Source organism: Rhea americana, unplaced genomic scaffold (genome assembly GCF_003343005.1).
Source record: "Rhea americana isolate MKP2758 unplaced genomic scaffold, rheAme1 scaffold_5, whole genome shotgun sequence".
NCBI classification, from domain to species: Eukaryota; Metazoa; Chordata; class Aves; order Rheiformes; family Rheidae; genus Rhea; species Rhea americana.
In genome coordinates, this window is record NW_028186645.1 from 7,529,767 (window position 1) to 7,554,515 (window position 24,749).

General features: G+C 35.6%; 1 protein-coding gene across 1 annotated transcript in view; it reads left to right on the plus strand.

Moving 5' to 3' along the window:
• The window catches only part of TTC7B (tetratricopeptide repeat domain 7B), a 128,043-nt gene that overhangs the window by 57,164 nt on the left and 46,130 nt on the right, over window positions 1-24,749 (plus strand). Inside the window, exons 12-16 of the mRNA XM_085317638.1 lie at window positions 1,425-1,542; window positions 1,741-1,798; window positions 5,671-5,743; window positions 7,174-7,334; window positions 22,834-22,950. Coding sequence (XP_085173764.1) covers window positions 1,425-1,542; window positions 1,741-1,798; window positions 5,671-5,743; window positions 7,174-7,334; window positions 22,834-22,950 — 527 coding nt within the window. The remainder of the gene's footprint in view (window positions 1-1,424; window positions 1,543-1,740; window positions 1,799-5,670; window positions 5,744-7,173; window positions 7,335-22,833; window positions 22,951-24,749) is intronic.

The following is a 24,749-nucleotide window of genomic DNA, read 5'->3' on the forward strand; positions in this document are numbered from 1 at the left end:
TAGACCCTCCTCTCTGCTTGACATAGCTGTTTTTTTTTTTGTGGGGAGGGAGAGAAGGAGAGGGAAGGGAATTAGTTCAGTTATCAGTTCCCAAATCGATTTATTTATTGGTAAATAATTCAGAAGAGGAGCTTTTGTAGTAGAAATGCATGAACTCCCATTTTAATACATTTCATATAAAATATAAGATGATGGCTTTCCTATATTTCAGCTGTTGTAAAACAGAAAATTACCTTGGTTGTAAAAACTGAAAAAAATTAGGAATTGAAACATACATTACTGGCATATGGAGATTAAAAATGTGAATCGGACTTCTCTTTTCTCTCTGCAAAAGGAAAATAACTTTTTTTGGAAAATTTTTGGGGATAAAAGTCTGTTCTCCAATCTTTTCAAAAAATTTCTTCTGTTTCTCTCACGCTTGTATGATAATGGTGTTTATAAATTTTAGATAGGGACTTTTTTCTAAAAAAGTGTTGAGTTGTATTTTAGATGGTCTTCAAATTGTGCATTTGTGCAAGAACAATAAGGTGATTGAAGATCATCATATAGTTTACAGTATAAATGTGTAATTTTCAGAGGAATGATCAGAAAGAGATGTTACTTACCCACTTCTAAAAAGTAGGAGGAGAGGAAGGAAAGATTGCAAGCAGAAATTGAGAAAATAATGCAGTGATAGGAACATGACTTGCYGAGGCCAACAGAAGTATAGTCTTAATAATAATTAACATAAATCCTAGTTCTGTAAATTGTTCCCTTTGGATTGAGCCTGCATGAAGCTGCTTGCTGTACTTACCATTTACATTTACTGGAATGGATTCAAATTCTTGTTATTTTTTATTTCTGGATTGTTAAATAGTGTGCTAGTGTGGGTGTGCAGACTGTTAAACCCTAATCTTTTATGTTTTTGTATTTATGAGCCTCCATACTTTCAGCAATACCACATGTGATGCAGGGATCTGTATGGCCATTTTTTTTTTTTTGCATGATTGGAGCCATGGTTCTTGCAATTGATTTTTCCAAAAGGAATAGTATATAGAACAAGAACTCCTCTGACTCTGAAATTTTAAAAAAGGGCAGACAACGTATATATATGCAGGAAAAAAAATTCTAATCTATATTTTTGTATTTTATATTTTTAAAAAGGTAAAAACTCAAGTTTAGAATGAGTTGTATGTTAAGTGACAGTGTTTCTTAATCACAAGAATCACAATCTTATTTAAATCTGTATCAGATTAAATCTGTGTTCTGCAGTGTGAATTGGGAAGAAAACTAGGTCTACTACAAGGGGAAATAGAGTCCTTAAAGATGATTACTGAGATTTCAATGGACTAAGGGTGCATAACACTCATGCTGTGTGTTCTGTTCACCATAATGTAAACTTTAGCTAGTTTTAGACTCACATTGATGTTTTATAATATTTTCAGTTGGAAGAAGCAGAAAGATTTGCCAAAACTGTTGTTGATCTTGGGGACAAAACATCAGAGTTCAAAGCAAAAGGCTACTTAGCACTGGGATTGACTTACAGCCTGCAGGCTACTGATGGTAAGATAATAAACACATTCATATTCAGAAATTCCCATCTTGCCTAAAAGTGGATACCTAGCAAAATGCTAGATTCCAAAATTAAARCTTCTTTGTGCAACCTTTTTCTCCCAGTCAATGTATTAACACTTCTTCGATAAACATGTGGAATAAAATCTCTTGATCTTACATATCGCTGATTAAATATATCCTTTTTAGCATCTTTGCGAGGGATGCAAGAGGTCTTACAGAGAAAGGCTCTTCTTGCATTTCAGAGGTGAGTAGGTGTTAGTCTTTTCATTTCATTCTGTCGTATGTATTGAAAAGCTTGATTATGTGCTAAAAAGAGGGACTTGTGAAGATTGTAATGAGGATTTTACCTCCAGGAGTCTGCCTTCATGAATGTAGAATGTATTCCTTTAACATTCACTTCATCATTTTGTCAAATACCTGAACTGATTCCCAAGGATCCTTTTCCTTTTATTTAAWTTTAAAGACATTTGTGTTGCTCTCTAGGATAAAATACATGTTTAAAGGAGTTCTGTTTTAACCTGAAGGGGAAATATGGTACAAGTCATGGCAGAAACTGACAGTGTTTCTGGTAGAGTTAGTGGCCGATCAGATTGTACACTAGGTTTATGCARTTATGTTTGTGGAGGCAGAGTCGTAGTTGAGGCAGTGCTGTTATGGACGAAAGGCGAAGCGCAGGTAATAAGGTATCATGTTTGGAGAGGAAAATCATTTCTAGCTGAAGATTTAACAGCACAGGCAGTGAAATTGCAAATACCCCTTTTTCAAAATGCCTTACTCAGAAGTAGTACTGTTTGGGATGACGATAGTTCGTTCTTGAGGATTTGCCTCTGCAAACAGTGATGACTGTGCACAGGTGAATATGGACCACTCTGCCCTAACTGGATGTAGTTAAAAAAGAAACAGATCTTGACAGCATAGCCAGCAGAAAAGCTGCAACATCTAAATGTGCCTCCTTTTACGTTTACATACTCTTGCAAAATCCTATTGCAGTGAGATAGGTCTAAATGCTTCAAGGAGTCTCTTTGCCAATTTATGAATTAACATGAGCAGATTTTTATATGGGTGTAAAATTCAGGACTACTTGGGGGTGGTAGCTGTATATTTGAGGGGCTGAGGCTGAAGGAGAATTTACCAGGCAACATCAGAGTGAAGCTGGTATGTTTTGGCCATTCCATTCTCCTGGCTATTCCTGTTTGTGTAAATATGCTTTAACGCATCTTTGTTTTTGTAATTCCTTAATGGTTTTAGTAGGTTTTTTACTTCAGCGGTCTTGCTCCATGTTGAAACTGATCTTTATACTTCCTGGTTTTCACTTCAGTTCCTCATCTTGGCCCTGTTATCATGGCCTTCATCTTCACTGTTTCAAAAATACTGTGCTAAATTTTGCTCACCATTGCTGTCCATTCACCTGCTGGTAAAGCTTTCTGCTCCACCTGTCCTGTCCTGATACTGGTTTGCTTCCTTCTACTGATTCTCTTAAACAGCGAGGGACGTAATGAATTCTAGCCTGAAGCTAATCCATTCCATTTCAGCTCCTTATCCTTCCTTACTCTCCGAGTTACTATAGTGTTTAAAAAAAAAAAACAAAACAAAACAAAAAAAAACCACTACTGTAGGGATTAAAAAAAAAAAGTATTGTAGGGATTTTTTTTAAAGTAATACAGAGTAGGTTACTAGAGCTATTTTTCAAATGATACTCAGCTTGTCACTACTGCTGAAAGTATTTTCCCCACTCTATTCAAATATTACTTGATTGTATTTTACATTTTCTTACACCCAGAAACTTTGCAGTTTCATTCTCTACAACAGAACAAGCCTCTTGATGCTTTTTTAGCTGTTGAAGTTCCAAGACTTCCAAGCAGTGAATAGTGCCAGCTGAAATTTAAAAGCATATCTTGCATCTATTCAGTGAACCATTACACATGTCCTTTAGCTATGTGTTACGAATGGAACTTTAATTTTGTAGCRATACGAAGCTTTTAAATATTTGTGCTAACTAGCAGCATATAAATTTATACAAAGAATGTCTTTGGACACATGGAGATTAATTACATCTGTGTTTTCTGTGTCTTTGTGATCGTTTTATTTATTTATTTATTTTCAATTGATACCCTACCAGAAATTGTTCCATATTTGTTTAAGTGCACATTCCAGTATATTCATGCTTAGATTATATATTCATTCTGTCTACAGGCATTTCCCCAAATTAACTTGTAAGGTTTTAAGTATTTTTGGAGGTTTTACTGATGTACAGGGCATATGCTTTGAAAACTGTACCAGAAAGTTGATATTGTTGCTGGTGATATTGCCAATATGAGGATCTAGGTTAGAATGGTTTGGCCCTTCAAAAGAATGGAGCTTCTGCACCTAAAAAAAATCCCATCATTACCTTTTTAGAAAAGGGAGTACAGATGTTCTGGAAGGTGATTGTTTTGAAATTTTATTTTATTTTATTTTTTTCACTTTTAGTGCTTTTCCTGTGGTATGAATTATATTATTTCCTAGAAGTCTCTGAGTAGTTGATAGAAGGTCATAGCTTTTTTTGAAGCTGGGTGATTGAACCAGTCTTCYTAAGTTAAAATCTTCTCTTGTTCTCAGAGTCATTTAGTCTTGCTTAGTTTTGAATTAAAATTTTAAAACAGAAGACTTGTTTCTGAACACTGTTAAGGTCTTGTATTTCACTGTTGTCTTCAATTTAGAAATAATTTTAGGAAAATATGACACTGTGCCCTAGTAACTTCAACTTCGTTGGTATATGTTAAGTGTAGTTGCTGATCTAGTGGAGCTATCTGCCTTTGAACAAGGAAAGACAGAATTGTAGCAGCTGGAGGCAGAGGGTTCACTTTGTGATCTAAGGGAAGGTAGATCTTGTTCCCTCCTGACAAAGAATGCTGATTAAGTGATCTGGACATCGTTATTATGTATCCTGTTTCTATCTGAGCCTTTACTAAAAGAACACTGCCAATAAATGAAATGTACTTTCTGCCTAGCATTTACTTTGCATCATTTGGGGGAATTATCCTCCATTTTATTATTAATTTTTCTACATGCTCAAGACCCAGAGGAAAACTTCTTACCTTGCAGGTTATTACAAGGAGAAGTTGTAGTGCATATTATAAGCATATCTTCTGTGGTAGAAGTGTCAAAGTGAACAAAATAGAGTGTGTGCATTTGACCAAAACATAAACCTTCAAAAAAAAAAAGAAATTTTTATTTAGTAATTTTACTAATTGGGGTTACTTACCACAGTGGTAGATATGAATATTTCCGAGATGAATACTGCTGTAATGGACAGCTCAATATTTTTGTGCACGGAATTAGTATTTGCAAAAAGATGACCAAGGTAAATCTTATATTTCCTTCAAGTACAGGTTCATGGTGAGCCACATCTTACGCTGCCTTTTGCTATAACGCTATAATAAAGTCAGTCCAGCCTAGGTTGCTTTTGCCATGCTACATTAGCAAGGTACTCTACTAGTCTAGTCTCAACTGTTAGAAGTTGAAGTAGCTGTCTTTCTAGGAGGCTTAGTATGTTGGGCTGAAAATGAGCTTAAAATTTGGGGGTCTAACGGCCTCTGAGTTCTGTGCTTCTAAACTGCTTGGGGCTCTGTTGGTGAGACTGCTCTTTCTTCTCAGAGACTGTTGGGCACTGCTTGTGCGGGTGTCCTCACTCTTGTCTTTGAAAGCACTTTTTGTATAAGGTAAGAAACCTCTGTCAAATGAATTTTTATTACAATTGTCCTTCCATAACTTTGTGTAGTGTTTGCACAAGAGTATATTTTAATTGAAAGAATTGTTTTGTATTGCTCATTTTTAAGATTTATGCTGGAATTGCATAATTCAGTTSTACCAAAAATGAGGGCTTGAAAAGGCCCAAGATGTTTCTGGTAAATGAAGAATGACTGAGAGTATAAGATAAGCCACTGTAAAGAAGACCAGATTAGGCAGTGAGAGCAGTGTGAGGTGCCCCACAATTCCCTTTTTCAAATATGAACATACCTGAGAGGGGAGATCTGAATATGAATACGTAAATRTATGTGTGTGCGTGTGTGTTTATGTATAACTTGTATTAATAGGGGAGAAAAAAATTGCTTGTTTTGTTTCTTTGTTTTTAAGGGCTCACAGTCTGTCTCCAACAGATCATCTGGCAGCATTTTATTTGGCACTGCAGCTTGCCATATCCAGACAGGTTAGTTTTACTTTTTGAAAATGCAGCCTCTCGTTGTCGTATGAAGAATAGAACCTCTTTCTGTCATACAGAATGATATAGATGAAAATTTGTTCAGTCAAGTCCTTATTTTCTATATGTATATAGAAATATATATGGAAAAATGCAATCCATGGTCTATGTTTTTCTCACACTTCCCCTGCAAAGAAGCTATCATTCATATCTAGAAATAKTCTCTCTGGACCCCTTCAGCCCTGTACAGTTCTCCAGACTGCAGTAATCTCTAGCTGCAGTATTCCCAGCTGCAGGATCCAAATAAGACATGAGATATTCAGTTTTATTTTTTTTCCAGCATTTATATTGCTAGATGGAAAGCAACCGAAAGGTTTTTTTTTTTTTTGTTTTTTTTCCTTTCCTATTTTTACCTTGATATTATGGATAATCTCCACTCAGTCCACTCAGACTGGATTTTATCTGGAGAGTGGGACTCTTGAATCTAGACTTTAATAATAGAGACARGGTTTACGTCTTCAGTACCTGCTAAGATGTTTGCCTTTTCCAAATACTTGTAGAAAGTTTGGTTATTTTGAACAAAATTGCAAAAATGTATTTAAGTGGAAAATCTTTTAAAGCTATAAGAGAGATCAGAGATCAGAGCTAGGTCTAATTTGTACAGCTGTTCTGTTTAAAGGAGTTGGGATTCTACCAGATACTATATGAATTTGGATAATGTGGAAGTGCTTTGTATATGTCATGGTAAGCCTTTTCCTGTGTCAAGTTTATTTTAGGAAGTAGCTTTAAGCACAGCAGTTTACATACTCTAGGTGACTACTTTTCATTGCTAATGAGTAGCAGAGACATTGGACTATGTGATGTTAGAGTAAAAGGGATCATCACTTCAATATCACAAAATATTTTTCAGTAGCAGGCTATGACTTTGTGTTTCAGAACTGTATATTTTTAGTGTTGCTTAATAAAAATCTCCTGTTTGTAACACTTAGTGTACTTATTGTTTTGAGCAAAGGCATATGCAACTCAGGTGATTGTGAAATTCCGTAGGAAGAAAAGTTACTCTGACAATTTAGCTGTATTTTTAGCTAACAAATTACAATTAAAATATTTTCAAAATCATCTAGAAATACAGCTAATATTTGAAAAAGAATAATATTTATCTCTTAGCAGATACTTTTAAAGGGTTGAACTGAACTATTTCAGTAAAACTTTTYTCATTTACCAGGATTTAATATATTGTTTAATTTTCACTGTTTGCTATAGTGAGTCAGGTTCATTTCAGACTTCTAAATAGTATTTTACAGGAGTCTTTAGATTTCTGCATGGTATCTAGGTGAATAATTTACTTTGAACATTTTATATATATGCAGTCAAGTTACAGGAGGCAGTATGTCTAATAGCAGTGCTTTCTTTTTTTTGCCTTTTTTTCTTTTAATCAGATACCAGAAGCTTTGGGTTATGTTCGTCAGGCTCTGCAGCTACAAGGAGATGATGCCAATTCTCTTCATCTCCTTGCACTTTTGCTATCAGCACAGAAACACTATCATGATGCTTTGAATATCATTGATATGGCCTTGAGTGAATATCCAGAGAATTTTATGTGAGTGAATGTCATGTTTGCTTTCTACACTTTCTCTCATATTTATTTTTTGARACTCTCATCTCATTAATTTTCAGAGGTGATGGATTTGAAGATTTGTCTAACTTCTTTTTGCCCTCAGCAGTGTTACCCTTGCCCTTTTAATGCACCCTTTGTTTTTTATTAGTGGCTTGTTAAATAATGATCAAGATGTAGGTTTTGGAAGGGAGGATGATAGAGCTGGATAGCTGAGCTTTATTTTGTGTTTTTCTGCATAATGTTTTTTTTTAGATAATTTCTTCCTATTACATACATTAGAGTATTTTTCTGTCTTCTGTTTTTCTGCAATATTCTAGAAAGGATAAACAGTACTTTTAGCTAGGAAGAAAATCARTCCCATCCTATCCTAAGATAACTTGGTGCTTGTTTTATGGAATCTATTATATAAAATAAATCATAGCAGAAAATCTCCTATTTTGCGCATATAATAACCAGTCATCTGAAATCAGCTAATGGATAAGTAAACAAGTGAAAGGGGAAGAAGCATGTTTGGTAGATGTTCTTTTGTTGCTTCAGAAAAATCATTTTTTGTGTTTATTCTTCATGTTAACTGTATCTGAAAATATATTGTATTTCATATGTCTCTAAGTAAGCCTATAAACTTGTTTTAAGTTTGCTTTATGTTCTTAGGAAACTCTGATCAAACACTTTAGGCTGACATATCTCCTGTGCTGAGACAGCTCCTATTAACTTCTAGGAGAGTAGCTACGTTCCATTCTGATAAGCAAGTTTTACTGACAGTCACTGAGGTCGTAATACATATCATTGCAGATATCCTGAATGCTTATTCTGACAATTTTTTTGAAGTATTTCAAACTTAATTTTGAGATGCCTGGCCTTTATCATGTTTTTTATTATATCAGCATATCAGAAAAATACAATTTCTTTAAGAATCCCTAGTTTGAAAATAGGGATTATAACGTTTCTTCCTCCTGCTCTTTGACCTTTTATGTCTCCTTTCCACTGTCCTATAATGTGTAGTTGCCTTTTTCCTTGTAACTTTGACCAGGACCTTTATTGCTCGTCTCTCCTCGGAATTTCTTCTGTGACTCACACCCAGTGCAGTGTAACTAACTATCTTTTGTGGCCTTTTGCTGTTTGACATCTCCTAGTTTGTCCTCACATGTGCAAGCTTGTGYGTGTTCTTGTTACACGCTTCCACTTGCGCTTTATGATTTCTAAACTATCTGGCCATTCCTTTCCCAGACCTGACTGTGCTTCCTCTGAAGGATCTCTGTTGTGGTTTGAGATACAAGCAAATATCAGCTGACTAATTTTATACCCTATCATTGTTAAAAACAAGCGTGATCAAAACACTGTCATCTGGTTCTTCACTGTTCTTGGTTCATCTTCTGCTACTTAGTGGCAGTATAAGTGACAAAGAACAAGCTGCTATGTATCTCAGAATAACTAGTAGTCTAGAAGAAGTATTTCTGAAACTGCAGTTCTCTCTAGTAAGAGAACAAAGGATTATTCAGTAAAATATTTTAAATGACTCATGTGACTCTTCAGAACGTGTTTGTATGTTTTTTTCAAATATGGCTCCTGGTCTTTCCATACTTGTTTGTAATTGTATCTGATGGTTAAGCATGCTGTCTGACTCATTTTAAAGAGTTCTGATTCTTCTCTTAGTGTAAAGATGTATATGAATACAGGTCATAGTGGTGGTTCTAAATTGTTAGTCCCTTTGAGTAATACAAACATGATGGTGATATAACCTGTTATGGTAGATAGAGCCTACTGGTACAGAACAGGGAATTTGAGGAGTATCTTGGCAGTAGGAATCACCATCAGAGGCGACAGCAGTTTCTGAAGAACCAAGGTGAAAGACAGCAGTGTATCTGTAGACAGTCTTGTAGAGTGGATAATTCTGTCTTCAGTGCAGTGAAGTTGCTTCTGGTTCCCACAGAGGACAAGGAGATGGCTGAAATTTCTTGTGTGCTCGTTACTGTTGGCACTGACAGACAGACATACCTGGTCAGTAAAGTAAATTTGGAGTGATCCCTTCTTGTAACTGGTTTATATCTGCAAAAACTTACCAGCAGATTCTCAAGTTYGCTATCGGTTCTTATGCACTGTATCTGATGCTGTGAAATAGGTGATGATGTGCATTTATGTAAACTGCAACACACGAGTGCTCTAGTGTATTGTTTATTCTGTTTTCTGGTTCTGCCCCTTCTATAACAGTAAAATCTCATTGCCACTTCCCAGCAGACTGGGAAGAGATCCTTTTGTGTTCTGTTAAAGCTTGCTAATTTTTAGGCATACTGAAACAGTTGATTGTTTAATCATGGCATTCTATTGACTTTTCTAAACATTTCAAATGTCATCTTGTTCTTATCTTTATCTTTCAGTTATATTTGCAAGCACGGTAAGCTGAATAGTACATGACTCTTCTTGGTATTCTCTATTTCTATCAGAATCCATTACTTCAGTTTTATACAAAACAATACTTTGGTAGGTTTACAGTGTGTTAAATCTATTTCCTTGGAAAATATTGAAATAAAACATAGGGCTTATAACTTATGTCATTTCTTACTTCTTTTATTGTTATTCTTATCTGCATACCTCTGATACTGTAATTGCCTTATTGCACTGAGTACTGTCCTACCCTTTTCACAGCTGCATGGTCTATTTGTTTTGCTTTTTCTGGTCAAGGAAGTTAAATTTTCTGAAGCTTGCAATACTACATCTTTATAAAATGCCAGGGGTTGCAAGAAAACTGTAGAATACACTGTGAGACATACTGAGAAATGGATACTTTCCAGCACTCTTCCATTGTAGTCAATTAGTAAATGTGTTACCTGCCAGTTTTTTAGTCACTTAATCTGATGCAGGCCTAGGATTGTTTCCTGTTGAATATTTGAAGTGTTCTGCAAGTATAATTTCATCTCTCCAGTTATTAACTTTTTTGCACCATAAAGCTGATAAAACTGCAGAACAAATGTAGGCAATTGAGTAATGATTTTGCCATATCCACCTCTAGGCYAGTGAGCAGAAAGAAATTCCCCAGAAGCAAGGACTTCTGTCCCATTGTAATCAGAGGAGTGGAATAAGCAAATATTCTACTCTACAGTTAGCAGCAAGGTATATATATATTATCAGTCTTTGAGTAATGAGTGGATCTTGTTGCATTTGCAGTTTGTTGCATTGGCAGTATAAACATGCAATTTACTATGAGGCAGATGTAAGAGAGTAAAGGAAAAAGCTGTTGGGGAAAATCTAATAAACCTGTAAAAATGAAATGGATAGGTACTGATGTTTGTCAGAAATAATAAAAATGCAAGATATTTGCTGAATTATCTATCAGTTCAAACTTTTTATAAACTTAAAATCCTAAGTTGGAACCACTCCATACTATAAACAAGCTAACTGTGTTGCTCAGAGCAATACAATCAATTTACTTGTAAGTACAATCTAACTTCTAAAGCCTCCTGAAACTTATAAGTACTTTATTCAAGGGCAGGATGGCTTCTAGACACAAGATTACGAAGCAAGATTAAGAATACTCTGATCTAGCAGGAGAGGTGGGAGTAAGATGCCTGCATCAAAAAATCAGAATAGTTGATCTGATTATACTGAATTTGAATTCATCTAAAATTGCACTGTTTTTTTTCCTCACTTTTCATTAGACCACTTGCCCCTAAAGTAGAGATTTGGTTCCTCTTCAGCTTCAGAGGATTTGAACCCACAGATCACCCAGCTTGGAAGAATCCTAACCATCAAGCTATGTGGTAAACTGAGTGAGGTGATATTTCATCTCCTTTCAACAGAAGCAGGCTCATGTTGCCCTGAATGCATGGTTGATGCCACCTGAAGGAGCCATAATATAACCTAAATTATTAGCATACTCAGCTATGAGGAAGTAGATGTGAGTTTGAAGTCTTTGCTGCTTGGGTTTTGTTGAATTTTATTTCTTTTAATCCAATGACTGCGTGAGGTAATTGTGCAAACAGTCTCAGGAGTGYGCATCACAGTTTGAAGGTGTATTCAAGATGATGTAAGATATTTGCTGGGTGGCACTAATTCTTGAGGCTGCTTTTCCTCCCTCGGTTTATTTCCATCAGCATCTACTATAAAGCTGTACCTGTGCTAACTACATCTTTGCAGTGAAACGTTAGTAATGGTGAAAGAGTTTTCAGAGTTCATGCTRTAGTCAAGACCCAAGATAACTGCTATACTTACCACTTATTTCAAGGCAGTGCCCAGATATGCATAATTCTGGWCTGAAGTTGACTATGTTCTCATTCTGTTGAATTGCTTCTGTTGCTAGTTGGAAGAAAAAAGCCAACATCAGGCACTCAGTGTCGGTAATGAACATACTGATGAAGTATACAAGTGGGGATTAATTAATTAAATGTGGGTAATATTTCTTAAATTGGGAGGAGAATATTTTGCAAGTAACTCCAATCCTGCAGTTGTAAAGTTTTCTGCCCTCTTACAGACTTCCGAAAGCTTTCATTGTGCAGCTTTGCAGTGTCTTGTTTTGAACAAAAATAGTCTTTTGATCAGTGTAATTTTTAAATTTAATACTGTAGGGCATGGATAAAAGATTGAGAAACAAGTAGGAATTGGTTCACATTGGGTTTGTAYTGCTTGTGCAATATAGATAGCATAGTTAGATGTGGGATTAACTGAGAAGTCTTCACTTACAAACTCCTTCCATGACTCTTTCCTATCTTTTTATCTACTTATTTTGAGGCAACTATTTCTTAGTAGTCCCAAACTTTTGAATAGTACAGAATCTTGAAATAACACTTACCTATTCTACTTCATGTTTAGTCTCAATTAAGGGAGAGAGAGAGTTAGGTTTCATGATGAAGTATTTTTGATATTGTTTTCTCAGTCTTGCATGTTCATTATTTCACAAGTTGGGGCTCTTAAAGTATATTGCCTGAAGTCAGTATAATTAAACAAAATAAAAAATATTGTTATGGGTTTTTTTGCTGTAAATTCAGAACTGCAAAGGATAACAGCTGACAGGCTTTTAAAGTAGCAGAAATAGGAAACAGCAGATGGGTTATTTGAGGAATGCAAGCATGTTATTTTAATATTAAGAAGTACGCTCAAAAAGGAAAGACATATGGTAACAGGTCTGAAGACAACTGAAGACTAAGTTCACAGTTTAAACATTTACATTTGCTGAAGTGTGATGGAATTTTTTTTTTCCAAGAATATTTCATAGAATCATCAGGCAAATATATCACTCCACTGAAAACTATTAAATCCTTTCCTTCCTGACCCCTAAGGACTCTTTCTGAGCTGCAGTAGATTTGTTAGAATCACTGAACCTTTTAACCTCTCTCTCAGCTCATTCATTAAAAAACTTGCTCGCTTCTGATAGTTGTTGAGGTGGGAGTAGCATAAAAGCTGTTTAGTACATGCTGTGTATGATGGTATGTACCATATGTTGATGTTTTGTGGGACATAGGTATTTATGAATTAAAGGAATAGACTACCCTATGCTGTTTTTTTGCCAAAGTCAGCCATGTTGCACTGTTGCATGTGGTGATGCTTTCATTTTTTATTTTCTTTTGGGGGGGAAACAAGTACTGGGAATCATTTGAGGAACAGACAGTCATATATGGTTGAACAACAAGCAGTGGTCTGCCAGGCTTGCCAAAGTCATGCCTTTGAAAAAGGATGAGTCTTGTTTTGTGTCAATAAGCTTTCTCAAATCTGTTCCATTTTGATCTTGGGAGCAGATTAGTGTGTTTTTAAGACTATTTTTATGCAAGTTCTGAAGTTTCTAGTTCTTCATAGAAGACTATCACTTACATGTGATCTTGCCTTCTTCCCCTTCCCCCYGCTCCCACCACACTGGACTTCCTATTTTTTTTAATAGAATGAATCAATAAAKAAGATGCTGTTGATAGGTAGATATTACTTTTGTAACAAATTGGTCATCAGCCTCAGGCTATTATCAGGGTATTATCCTTGACTTTGCTAGGCATGGTTAGGCAGTAGATATTTCTCTGAAATTTGATTGAAAGAGTCCCAGTTTGGGCCATGAGCTGGTTGCTGCAGGGTGTTCAGAGAAAACAGACAAAAAGTTTTCAAGTATAACTAATTTATTCTGGCTTTAGTCAGAAATTATCTTCATTATAGTTTACAGTTTTACTTTTTTTAAGGACATTGAGTTCAGAAGATTACGGTAGAGTTTATATATGCTGCATTCCAAAAGTCRTAGGACTGACCCTCGTTCCCTCCAAAAAAGTGATGCTGCTGCTTTGTGAGCAAATACATATGAATTACATGGGGAATAATATATGGGGAATAATACCTCAAGGGGCGTGGAGGAGACCATCCAATGCACAGGAAGGTTATCAGTTCAGTTTCCGTAAGATTCTGTTGTTGAAGAGTTTATGATTGAATTTTGTTGTATCTTTTGTTTGTGAGTCAGACTTCAAATGGGAGTCTGATCTGCCTTTTCTTATTTCATCTATTTTCCTAAATGAATATGGACCTTCCTACTGGGGATCTGTGCAACCAGATTTGGAGGTACTACAGTCCTGAATCACTTAGATCAAGTTTCACATCTTCCATATGTGTGTTTGGTGATTGATTGAAAAACAATTGAGGACTTTTTTAAAAAAAAAAAAAAAAGTTGCGTGATTTTTCTGGAGTTTTTACAAAGGCTAGACTTGTGTGCTTGACCTCCTTTTGCCAGTTTTGATAACCTAGTGGTTCAGATAATCGGATTTCCAGAAGGAGCTCCACTGATAGAAGCAGCTGAATAATATTATGTGAACAGATATTGATTGCTGTATTCAGTAACCTGTACTCATCAATTGATATCTTGCAAATGCTACGTGGGTGGCTGAAATTCATTCCTGATTGTTGACTTTAAACAAAAATGAGAAGCTTATGTGATGAATTAGGCAAAAGGAACCTGGCTTGTCTGCCATCAGGGCATGGCCAGAAATGTTGGTTGGTCGGCAATGTCACAGAAATTCAAAAGAAATCATCAAGAARTAAGTTTAATTTTGTTATATGGGCACTTATGCAAAAAGTGATTTCAAGATACTTAAAACTGTTTTTCATGCTTTTTTTATGTGCTGTTTATATTTACATCTCTTTTGATGATAAAACTTCCCTGAAGTTCCTCARAATGGAATAGACTTATCCTCTGTGTAAAAGTTCACTTTGCAATTGCAGTAGATACCTTTATGAATTTCTTTCTGTACCTTATCATGGTGATGAGATGTGACCAGCTTGATAGAAGTGATGCACCTACAATCAGTTAATGTATAAATAGTTCCTTTATTAAACTATACATATTTCTTTTCCATCTGCTGTCAGGTTTGCATTCTCCCTGTAGGTTAGATTTTTGCAAATATGTCATCTTTCATTTTTGATCATGTAGATACATCAGAATTGACTATTATGAAGCTGTACACTTTCTGCAATAGGTATTGAAGGGACATCTGTCAAAACTGGATACTCAGATTAATAGCATTTAAGGGCAGGAGAATCAATTTTTACAGAACTTGACCTCCTGTACCAGAAGTATCTAAATTTCCTTTAGTTTCGTTAATAACGTAAGTTTAGCTAAAGCATAGCTTCCAGGGGGCAGASAGTCTGGATGTGAACACATTAGAAGATAGAGACACCACTACAGTATTTGAGTTGCACCCTTTATTAAGGTGGTATTTTTGTTTCTGATTTGAATTGATCTGTTGTTTGCTTCCAGCCGTTGTTTTTTGTATCGTACTTCACTGAATTACCCTGCAATACTATTGTCTTCATACTTCGATAGTAGCTACTGTAATCAGGTCACCTTTAAACCTCCTCTTTTGGTAAGAGCTCACAGTACTTCCAGCAGTAGGGCACACACCAAAGCCTTTCAGTTACCTGTCTAGCACCGCTCTGTGCGGGGTCCAGTATTTTCATCACACGTAAACAAAAACTGCCCAAACTATTTGAACATTGCTCATCAGTGCTGCAGGAAATCGGTTGCTGCTTGTCTGTTGGAAAGGGCTGTGTTAATTACTTTGAGCATAGCTGATTCTTTGGGAGTTTATATTCAATTCTGTGTTTGCCAGCATTCTTGCTTGCTTTTTGGTCAGTTATATTTATGATACATTTCCCATTAGAACAAACTGTGCTTGTTTCTATAGCTATATGCTGAACGGGCTTTTTGTTTCTGTTGTTTTTTGTTTTTTAATCTGTCTTGAGAGCTATTGAACCAGCTATTGAATGAATTGTGTGGAAAGTTTCCTACTGTGCTGTTAGAAGGATCTTTCCGTCAGAAGAGGATATTGCACATTAATTAGGGTTCTGATGGAGTCAAGTGACATTCTCATGAGGAGTCAGCCCTCCCTCCCCTTATTTTTTTTAAAAAAAAATGTAAACGTTCAAACTGAACTGAGGTCAAATTTTGGGCTGTGAATGAAGTTGAAGTTAACCTGGAGAACCAGGATTTCCTTTTCATTTTAACCTTTCTCTTCTAAACCATTTACTCATGAGTGATTACAAGTCTATCATGAGGAAACTTGCTGTAGTATATGCTGACTTGGAGAAACTGAATTTGCTGAGACTTGGCTTCCAGCTACTTCATTTCTTTTGTTTCCTGTAGTAGTCATCAGAAATATTTCCCGTATGTGTAATTGTAGAGTGCAAAAAATGACTTGCTAATACTTCATTTAGGAAAGGTGAATAGATTCATATCTGTACACATCATCAATATTGAATACTGTTTGTCCAAGTTAATTCTATACATGCAGTGTACTGCTTTTCTACTTTACTCTAATTTATAAAATCAATTTACAGTATGGTATTTGTTACAGATGTGACTATAAACTATGTATATACAAGTTTTACATTATGTATTTATGTTTTTGATTAAATTCAGGTCATGTGAAAAGAAAACTAGCTAGCTTGTAAAAACTTTTGCTCATTTCTAGAGATTTTAGTGTCTTTATTACATTCTGCATCACTTTCTGTAATTTTCTTTCTTTTTTTTTTTGTACAGGATCATTGTAAGACTAATAAGTCTAGGATTTCACAAGTCATATGTTTAGGCTTGATCAGCTTTTTTAAAATGTAATGCCTTTGTACTCTTTGAAAACAGAAAAGTTTATCTTGAATTTTTCCAGCATTCTAAATTGTGGGATATGTTAAGCGGTCACTTAATTGTGACTCCAAATATTATGTAAATCCGTGCAAAATTGGTGTTTGCTGTCTTCTTGTATGCGTTAACGAGTAACAAACTAGCTAACAATGTTGAGTATGTAGAAGTTCATTCTTATTTAAGTTATTATAGAAATTAATGTAGTTGTTAGGGAGATGAGGCTCTTGTTCGACATTTTCTGCATATTCAAGAAGGCTTTTCTGTGGTGGTTGTTAGCGTATTTATATACCTAGTATATTAATTACCTTCTCACCATTCTCTTAATGATTGATTATCATGAAAAAAATGTTTTTTTTTTTTGAGCTAAGAATAGAAAAGCAAACTGTTATATTACTTAAAGAGGTCATCTAAAATCCTGTAAAGATATCCCATGTAAAACGTAACACCTTTTCAATCTTGCGTTATAAACAAATGGAATTTTTTTCATCCTTTTAAACTTTAGCATCTTCAAGTTGTCCACTGTTGCGAAGAATGTGTTTAGCTTGACCTCACTGCATGCAGAAGAGCCTTTAAAAGGATTCTCGGTGACGATTTTAGTGCCAACAGACTAATATTTTTCATAGCAATAGCTTAAATGACAGCACAGCTCTTACTTCTTCAAGCCCTGAAAAACATAAATAATGTTTTTCAATCCTAATTGGAAAGAAAGCAGTCTGCCAAATTTTGATTGGGTTATGGGAATATGAAGATTTCAGAAGGCAGATCTCTTCCATACAGTAGTGTGTGGACTACAGTGCCCAGCTATGGCTATTCCAGGCTAGTATACTCATACAGTGCAGTGCACAGCAACATGTGAAATGCCTTGCTTGATCCCAGAAGCAAAGCACCTCGTTAAAAATGACACCCAAGATTAGTCATACCTGTTCATCAGAAAGAGCATAAGTATCTCTATGCAAAGAGTTACAGTGGTATTTGTCATGTTAGAGATCTGTCTTTGCTACCTTGAATTTTGGCCTCATTCTCCAGAATAGAAATACACGTAATAACTTGCATCAGTTTTCAAGAAATGGACTCCTCTTAATGTCTTGACATTGTGAATGGTGCTGTGGAAGGGCTTTGATGGCTATAGCATCTGAGTATTTTACTTCAACAACTGAAACAGACTGGCTGAATTAAGACAGTGTTGTTTGAGATTCAGCCCTTCCTTCCAGCAGCAGCAATCAGCAGACTAAACAGAATTTGGCCACTGGAAAGGGCTTTGGTTTTTGAGGCAAAACTATGAATTTTCAAAGCAAATGCTCATTTCACTTAGTGCGTGGTAGAACTTAGAGCGTCTTACCCTGAATATATAAACAGATACTGAAATGCTTTTGGAAAAAAAATTTTCCCTCTGATCTTGAGATTCATGGGGAGGTCAGTGTGTACTTTTTTTATGCAGCTCATCTGGGCTGCGGGGGNAATTATCTAATGTGCTCGTAATGAAGCCAGAGCATCTCTGTTAGAGACTGGGCAACTGAGGAAGCATGTGGGACCAAAAAAGGAATTCCTCGAGCATAATTTAGCAAGGAAAAGCATCCAGAAAGCCAGAGAGAACTTTCAAAAATGCAAGATAGCATCTGATTACAATTTCTGGACTGTGCTACAAATGACGCTGGTCGGTTGGCAGGGAAAATCTTCAGGTTATGATTTAGTAAATTAGTTTATATTGATTAGGAAATAGAACACTTGCAGGAACCTCCTAAGTCAGAAGGCTCCACTGTTAGAGGTATGCTGTCCTATAGTCCTTTTCATTAATTTAGCAACCGAGGAACAGTTAGATTATTTGCTGCTCCTCTTCTGCAGCCTGTCCAAAAGAAGCTGTGAGGAAGCAGGCTGTTTTACGGCTTCATTTATAATGTTAAGAGACTTCTAATTTCTCACCTTAATGTTTTAATAGTCTTTAATGCATTTATACCTGATAGTTTTTGTGCAAAGATTGTCCTTTAGATAAATTGTTCTTCTCCCTTCATGGTGCTTGCCTCATCTGTATTTATAGTTCAGAATTGTACCTTTTTCTCTTTTSTTTTGCTAGGATGAATAAATTAAGTGGTTTTTAGTACAGTCTCTAGTCACCTGATTACCCTCACAGCCTTTCTCTGCAGCTGCYCCAGTTTGAAATTCCTTTTTTGTGTGTTGGTTTTAACTGTTGCAGTGAGAATCGTGCATAGCGTTCCAGATGTGGTCTCACCAGGATATTGTACAATGGCACAATTTCTTTTTCTGCCTCAACTAATGCATTCCAGAATTATATTTGCCCTCTTCGCAGCTGTCTGGCCTTGATGGACCTGGCTGTTGGACAGTTCTGGTCTGGAGTAACAGTTACCTAGATTGCTTGGTACAATCTCTCTTTTAAAYTGATACTGTAATTCACTTTTCTGTTAACATACAAAAATGAAAATAATAGATTGTATTTTTGTAAAAATTTGTGTATGCTATTAATATTGTTTTTATTGGTCTGTTTATTCTCTCTTAAAAAAAGAAAAAGTTGGCTGGCATTCATAGTTGATAGTGTTCTGCTATCCTTATGGATATGATATTTTCTTTGAAGTACTTACAGTGCCTGCAATCTTGTGAGTCTTTCCATAATTCTGAGGAATTAATTACTTTTGATTGTATTAGTTTTCTTCACTTTTAATGCATTCCCATTCTCCATTTGTCTTTGATTTCATATATGAGGCAACATGGATTAGGATTAAGATCAGGATTGGGGGTCGGTTCATAAATTACCCTTAATCTTCATTTCATCTTCCCTCTTCAGTAGTTGCATTTCTTTCCTATTTAATACAGAAAAGCCTCTCAAACTGTGTAGCTTTTCTGCTTAATATTCTTTTCAGCATCTAGTTTTGTTTTGCTTTTTACTATATATGTCTGAGAGGCAGCTTTGTGTGCTGATTTTTCTTCCTCTCCTCTACCCCTCCTTCTCTGCCTCCATTCTTAATAGGATCACAGCTTCCTTCTGAAATTGTACATGCATAAGGTTATTGATACTTGGCTTTTCAGTCACCAGCATTTACCCCTTCAACTTGAGATGGAGATTCTTTGAAGTTTTAGCATCTTTGTGTTAAATGCCAGACTCCCTCCATGTCTTTTTGCTAACCTTCACTTTCAGATTATTTCATTGTATCCTACTGAAGTTTGAAGACCTAGTTACACACCCGTTTGGAGTTTTTCATCCTTTTATTTAAGTAAAAATTCACTAATAGATCAGGTTATAAGCAGCTATTTTATAACATCCTCATGCTGCTCCGGTAAGTATTCATAAATTTATCAGCTATTAGCTCCAAGAATAACTAGGCTCCTCCACTTAAGAGAATGATTTGTTCTCTATTTTGTGCCTGGATAATTATTCCCCTAAAATGATACAATTCTCTTTATTTTTACCTAATGTTAAAGATGTGCATCCATATCAAATGCTGACCCTGGAACAAATGCCCTACTAGTCTAGTGTCTCTAAAAGAATCTCTTTTACCTATTTCCTTTCCCAAAGTTTAGTTTTATCTAGTTTATTTATCTAAACTTTTAGGCTTGTACTTTCAGCCACATTTCAGGGGAACTTGGAATAATTAGTTGAATTTGAGAGTCCTACTTGTCACATTATGTTCCTCCTGTGCTTTTAGCTTCCTCTTTCTTCTCTTTCTTCCCCTGTTTAAGTGAACACTTATTTGGCAGGTTTTTATTTTGTTACCCCACCTCCCTTTCTGTAATGTCATAGAGTTATTTTGTAATTTATARTTTCTTGGACCTAGGAAAACTGCTATCTCTGGCTTTATAAATGCAACCCTTTCTATTCAAAAGATTACTGTTGATTTAGAGTGTGGATAATAGCACACCTCACTAGTGTCCTTTTTTTTTGTATGTTTTGGCTTTAGAAACAATTTCCTGGCCTTGCTTTATTAAAATTCTGAAGACTTGCTTATCATATGTTCAGTTTATTGTTTGTATTTTGGGAGACCTGTAACCCTGCAGTCTGTTTGCCACAATGTGTAAGAAAYGGGGATGATGTAGAATGTGTTCCAAGTGCATCAAAAAGCAGCAACTTTTGAAGTTCTACTTTAAATCCTTACGTGTGTGTATGTCTTCTGTTATCTTTCACTCAAATCCTGTGCTAATAGTTTCGAGTTCTACCATTTTTGTTGTGCAATCCCCCGCTATTTTGTAGACATGTATTTAAGTAATTTCTTAGTAATCAAATTCCCTTCATTTTTTTTTTTTCAACCTCTGCATACTGAATCTTTTTGGTGATCTGTTGGCCCTATGCCTTCAGTTGTGCCATAATATTCCTGATAATCTTAAATAATTGAAGTGTAGTAGTGTTAATTCAGTCTTTTTCTAAACTGTACAAAATAAACTATCTATTGCAATTATCTTATTTCTGGAATGACCTTGTAAATTTAGTGTCACTTAGTTTCRTACATTTATAAAAGTGCTTTCACTAGTTAGAAAAGATTTAAACTTTTATAGACTTTTCAAACAATAAAAAGCATTGCTTTTAAAAGGAAAGAAACAGGAAAGGGATTGTATGAAGTAGATCCCTTTGATTTAGATACTAGGTTTTGATACCCAGCTCTTGCTTTCTTTTTGGAACAATAAAATAGATGTGTTACTCTGAAGGGAAGAGATTATTCTCTATTTTCCTTCTCTCTTGATTAACATCATGGGCATGGGCATTTTTTTTTTCTCCTAGTGTTATAGTCCCAGTTAAATGAATATCTAGTGAGGATCAGTCTGCCGAATGGAACATGACTAGATGAAATATGTAGTTCCCCATACACTAAAATAAAATTTACTAATAAGAAGAAAGCTAAGCCAATATAACCAATTAGTCTGTTCTGCCTTCATATAAAATATCAGATGAGACTGCATATGAACTTGTTTACTTAGTTTTATCTAGAGCTGCTCCTTCTCTYAAACTGGCTCAGTGTTCCACATTACCTTTTCTCCCTAGTCTCTCTGACACAAACTTTGGAGAATTAAGGTAACATGATTCAGTTTGTTAAATTTATATGCTGAGTGTTTTCTATATAGGAGGTTCAGCACAACACTAAAGCTTTAGCTGTAACTTGSTGAAACACTTGCTGTCATTTCTCATTCTTGAGAAAACCCTCTGGCAGTTTGCAGTTACTATTAGCAGCCTTGAAGTTTGTATTTGAGATAAAAAGTTCTGAGCCTTCACACATGCCCACCCTCTCTATCCTTCTCAGTCTTCCCACGCAAACCGTATGAACAATCATATAAATTTTTCACTTAGGATAATTAAGGTTTTACAGGAATAAAATGCCAAAGTACACCTGAGTTTAAGAATAGAAACTAGACTAACAGTTTTGTTTGCATCCTTTCTTCTTGTTTTGTGCTCTGAAATCCTACAATTTACTAAAAATTGCTTTTAAATTAGTATTTTTCCAGTGTATTATCGGTTCCCAGATGCTATGACTTCTATAAACATGCATACCACTTCATTAGCTTCTTTATTGTCATATTACCTTTATATTCTTTAATTATCCAGGAAGTTTCGTATCTAAGTTACCTCTGTGTGGAACCATCTACTGATAAAAGGAATATGCAGTCATCTTCTAGTAAGGCTAGATTTGTGTTGCTGCCACTAGAAACAAACTTTGAAATCAGAATTAATTTATAGTGGCTTCTAGCAAAACATGATTGTGTTCAGTGAATGATGCTCTCTCTTCAGGTCATCATTTTGAAGTATTCAAAATGTTCAAAATTCACATCAAACATCAAATTCAAGACCTTCTGGTGGCATAAAACGTAGAGTGCTAGATTTTCTTGTTAACCTTACTAATGCTGAACTACTTTCCATAAATCTGTATGGCCTAATAATATCTTTTTTCAGTATAGTCTCTTCCATTTCATTTAATAGAAGTTGATGATAAAGAAGTTTATGTATAAGCAAGTAGTATGCATCAGTACTAAGTTGTTTTCCTTCCTGACTTGTATGTTAAATAACTATTATGTTGAGCCAGTTACTGAAAATATTTTTCTTTTCTCATAGATTTTCTTTAACAAAGACTTCTCTTTTCACATATAAAGTGCCATTTTAATGATCCTACTGATTTCACTAAATCATATTGTCTTGTTTTAACTTCTCAAAAAAATTTCCTGTAAATGAATGTTTCTTTCTAATTGAAAGGCCATCTTGTAATAAATGCTATTACTTTGATGACAGCATTATATAATTGACTTTATTGTAATTACTTCATGAAACATACATAAATTAACACTTTGAAGTTATGTTTTCTCCAGTTTGGTCAGATGTTAGGTATCACTGAAAATATGTTCTACTTGAATCTGAATCTTTTCTTTCTTCTATAATGTCCTTTCCCTTCTCACTAGATTGCTGTTTACAAAAGTCAAATTGGAATCCCTGTGCAGAGGCCCAGATGAAGCACTCCTTACGTGTAAACATATGCTTCAGATTTGGAAATCCTGCTATAATCTCACTAACCCAAGGTAAGATGCTGTAGAATTGTATACTGCAAAACTCATGAGTGTGTTCCTCAATCCCAGGATAATATTAGGTCAGCAGCCGTGCTTTTATTTGTTCTAGTATTTCATACGAATAAACTGCAAGATGTAAGGAACAAGAGGCTGAAGTGCAAAAGATACTAGCTGATGGATATGCAGGAACCACCCTATGTTTTGTGAAGTTAGGTGCACCAAAGCTAATGATCTCTACAGAGAATGGGTAACTCTGCCATGCTCATTTTACTAGTATTGTCTAGTTTATTCCCCTGATCTCAGTTATCTTGTCTAGTGGAGAGATTGCTGTAGTGTCAACTTAGTTCAAGAGCTTTCACTGATTTACTTGATTAAGAATATAGAAGCAACAGAATTAGAAGTCACATGGATGCTTGACATGCTTGGAAAGTCAGCATTGCTTTGGAAAGGGATTTCAGTTTGTCACAGGGATCAATAAGTATTTGCTAAGTTAAGATAGTTCTGTTTGGGTTTCTAAAAGGCTTCTGTGAAGGTCCTTTCTGATACATGTTTAGATAAGCTGTGAAATAAAAGGGAAGGTATTTGTATAAATRAATACTCAGTTAAAAAATAGGAAAGGGTAGGAGTAAACAATCAGTTTTCRTGCTGGAGGAAGGCCACCAACTGAGCTGTGCAACAAACTGTGCTGGTACCTGTGCTATTCAACATGTTTATCAGGTACCTGCAGAAGGGGATGAGCAGAATTTTTTGTTATCTGGTTGTTCAAAGGCTTGACAGTTGTTTCCTCTGGGGGAGAGATGCTGCAGGAGAAGAGACTTGTATGAGCTAGCATCAGATAGTATTTATCATAATACTAGAAAGGTATCTGTTCTGCTCAGTTTTATTCAGTCTTGGTTATATAAATACATGTGTTGCTTTAAGAAATTTGGATGAATTAGAGAGTGGGTGGAGAGGGAAAATTGCTTCTTCTCTTAGGGAGCTAGTGAACAGTTCAGGGCTGGAATGCTTGGAGAGCATGGCAGGAGGAGTCTTGGAAGGGACCTGAGTTGGTCATAGCTGCTCCTGGGAGACACTGACACTGCAGTGTGGGTCTGGGAGCAGGACTCGAAGGTGGTAGGAAGCAAGCACGTCAAGACTAGAAAGGAATTTGATGCAACGTTAAATCACTGAGGTGGTATTAAATTCCTGCAAGAGTATTTCTCTTCTGACCTAATGGTGGATGTAGAGAGATCTTTTTGGTTTTTGTTTGTTTTTTAGGAACAATATCAGAATGCTGTGCTGTGCAGAATAATTACAATTTCTGTGTAAGCTTCATTTCAGTGTGAGGCTTTGCACGTGCCCAAATAAGATTTTTCACCTTCCATCTCTCTTGTTACATTCTCTCTACAGGCCAGGACTCTAATTGTGGCTTGTCATATCCCTTTACAATATCAGCAGTAGTTATGACTGAAACCTTGCTTCTTGCCTGTATCAGCTTCAAAGAGCAGTATAGCAGTGTGTGCTAACTGATGTCTTTTATTCTTCTTCAAGAACCTCTAAGAAGGTTAATGATGAATACCTTGCATCTGATGGAGTTGTGTTTTTTTTTTGTTTTTTTTGTTTTTTTTTGTTTTTTTGTTTTTTTTTTTTAAGCTTAACATGTAAAGTTTTTCTTGAGGCCTTAGTGACAAAAAAGAAATTAAAAACAATTAGGGAATGGAGTAGAAAAACGCTGTAGGAAAGTGCCATGATGGAAGAAGGAGCCAGGTTTCACAAATCACTCATTCACTTATAGTGATCAATATAATGCAGGTACCAAGCAACAACCTTTC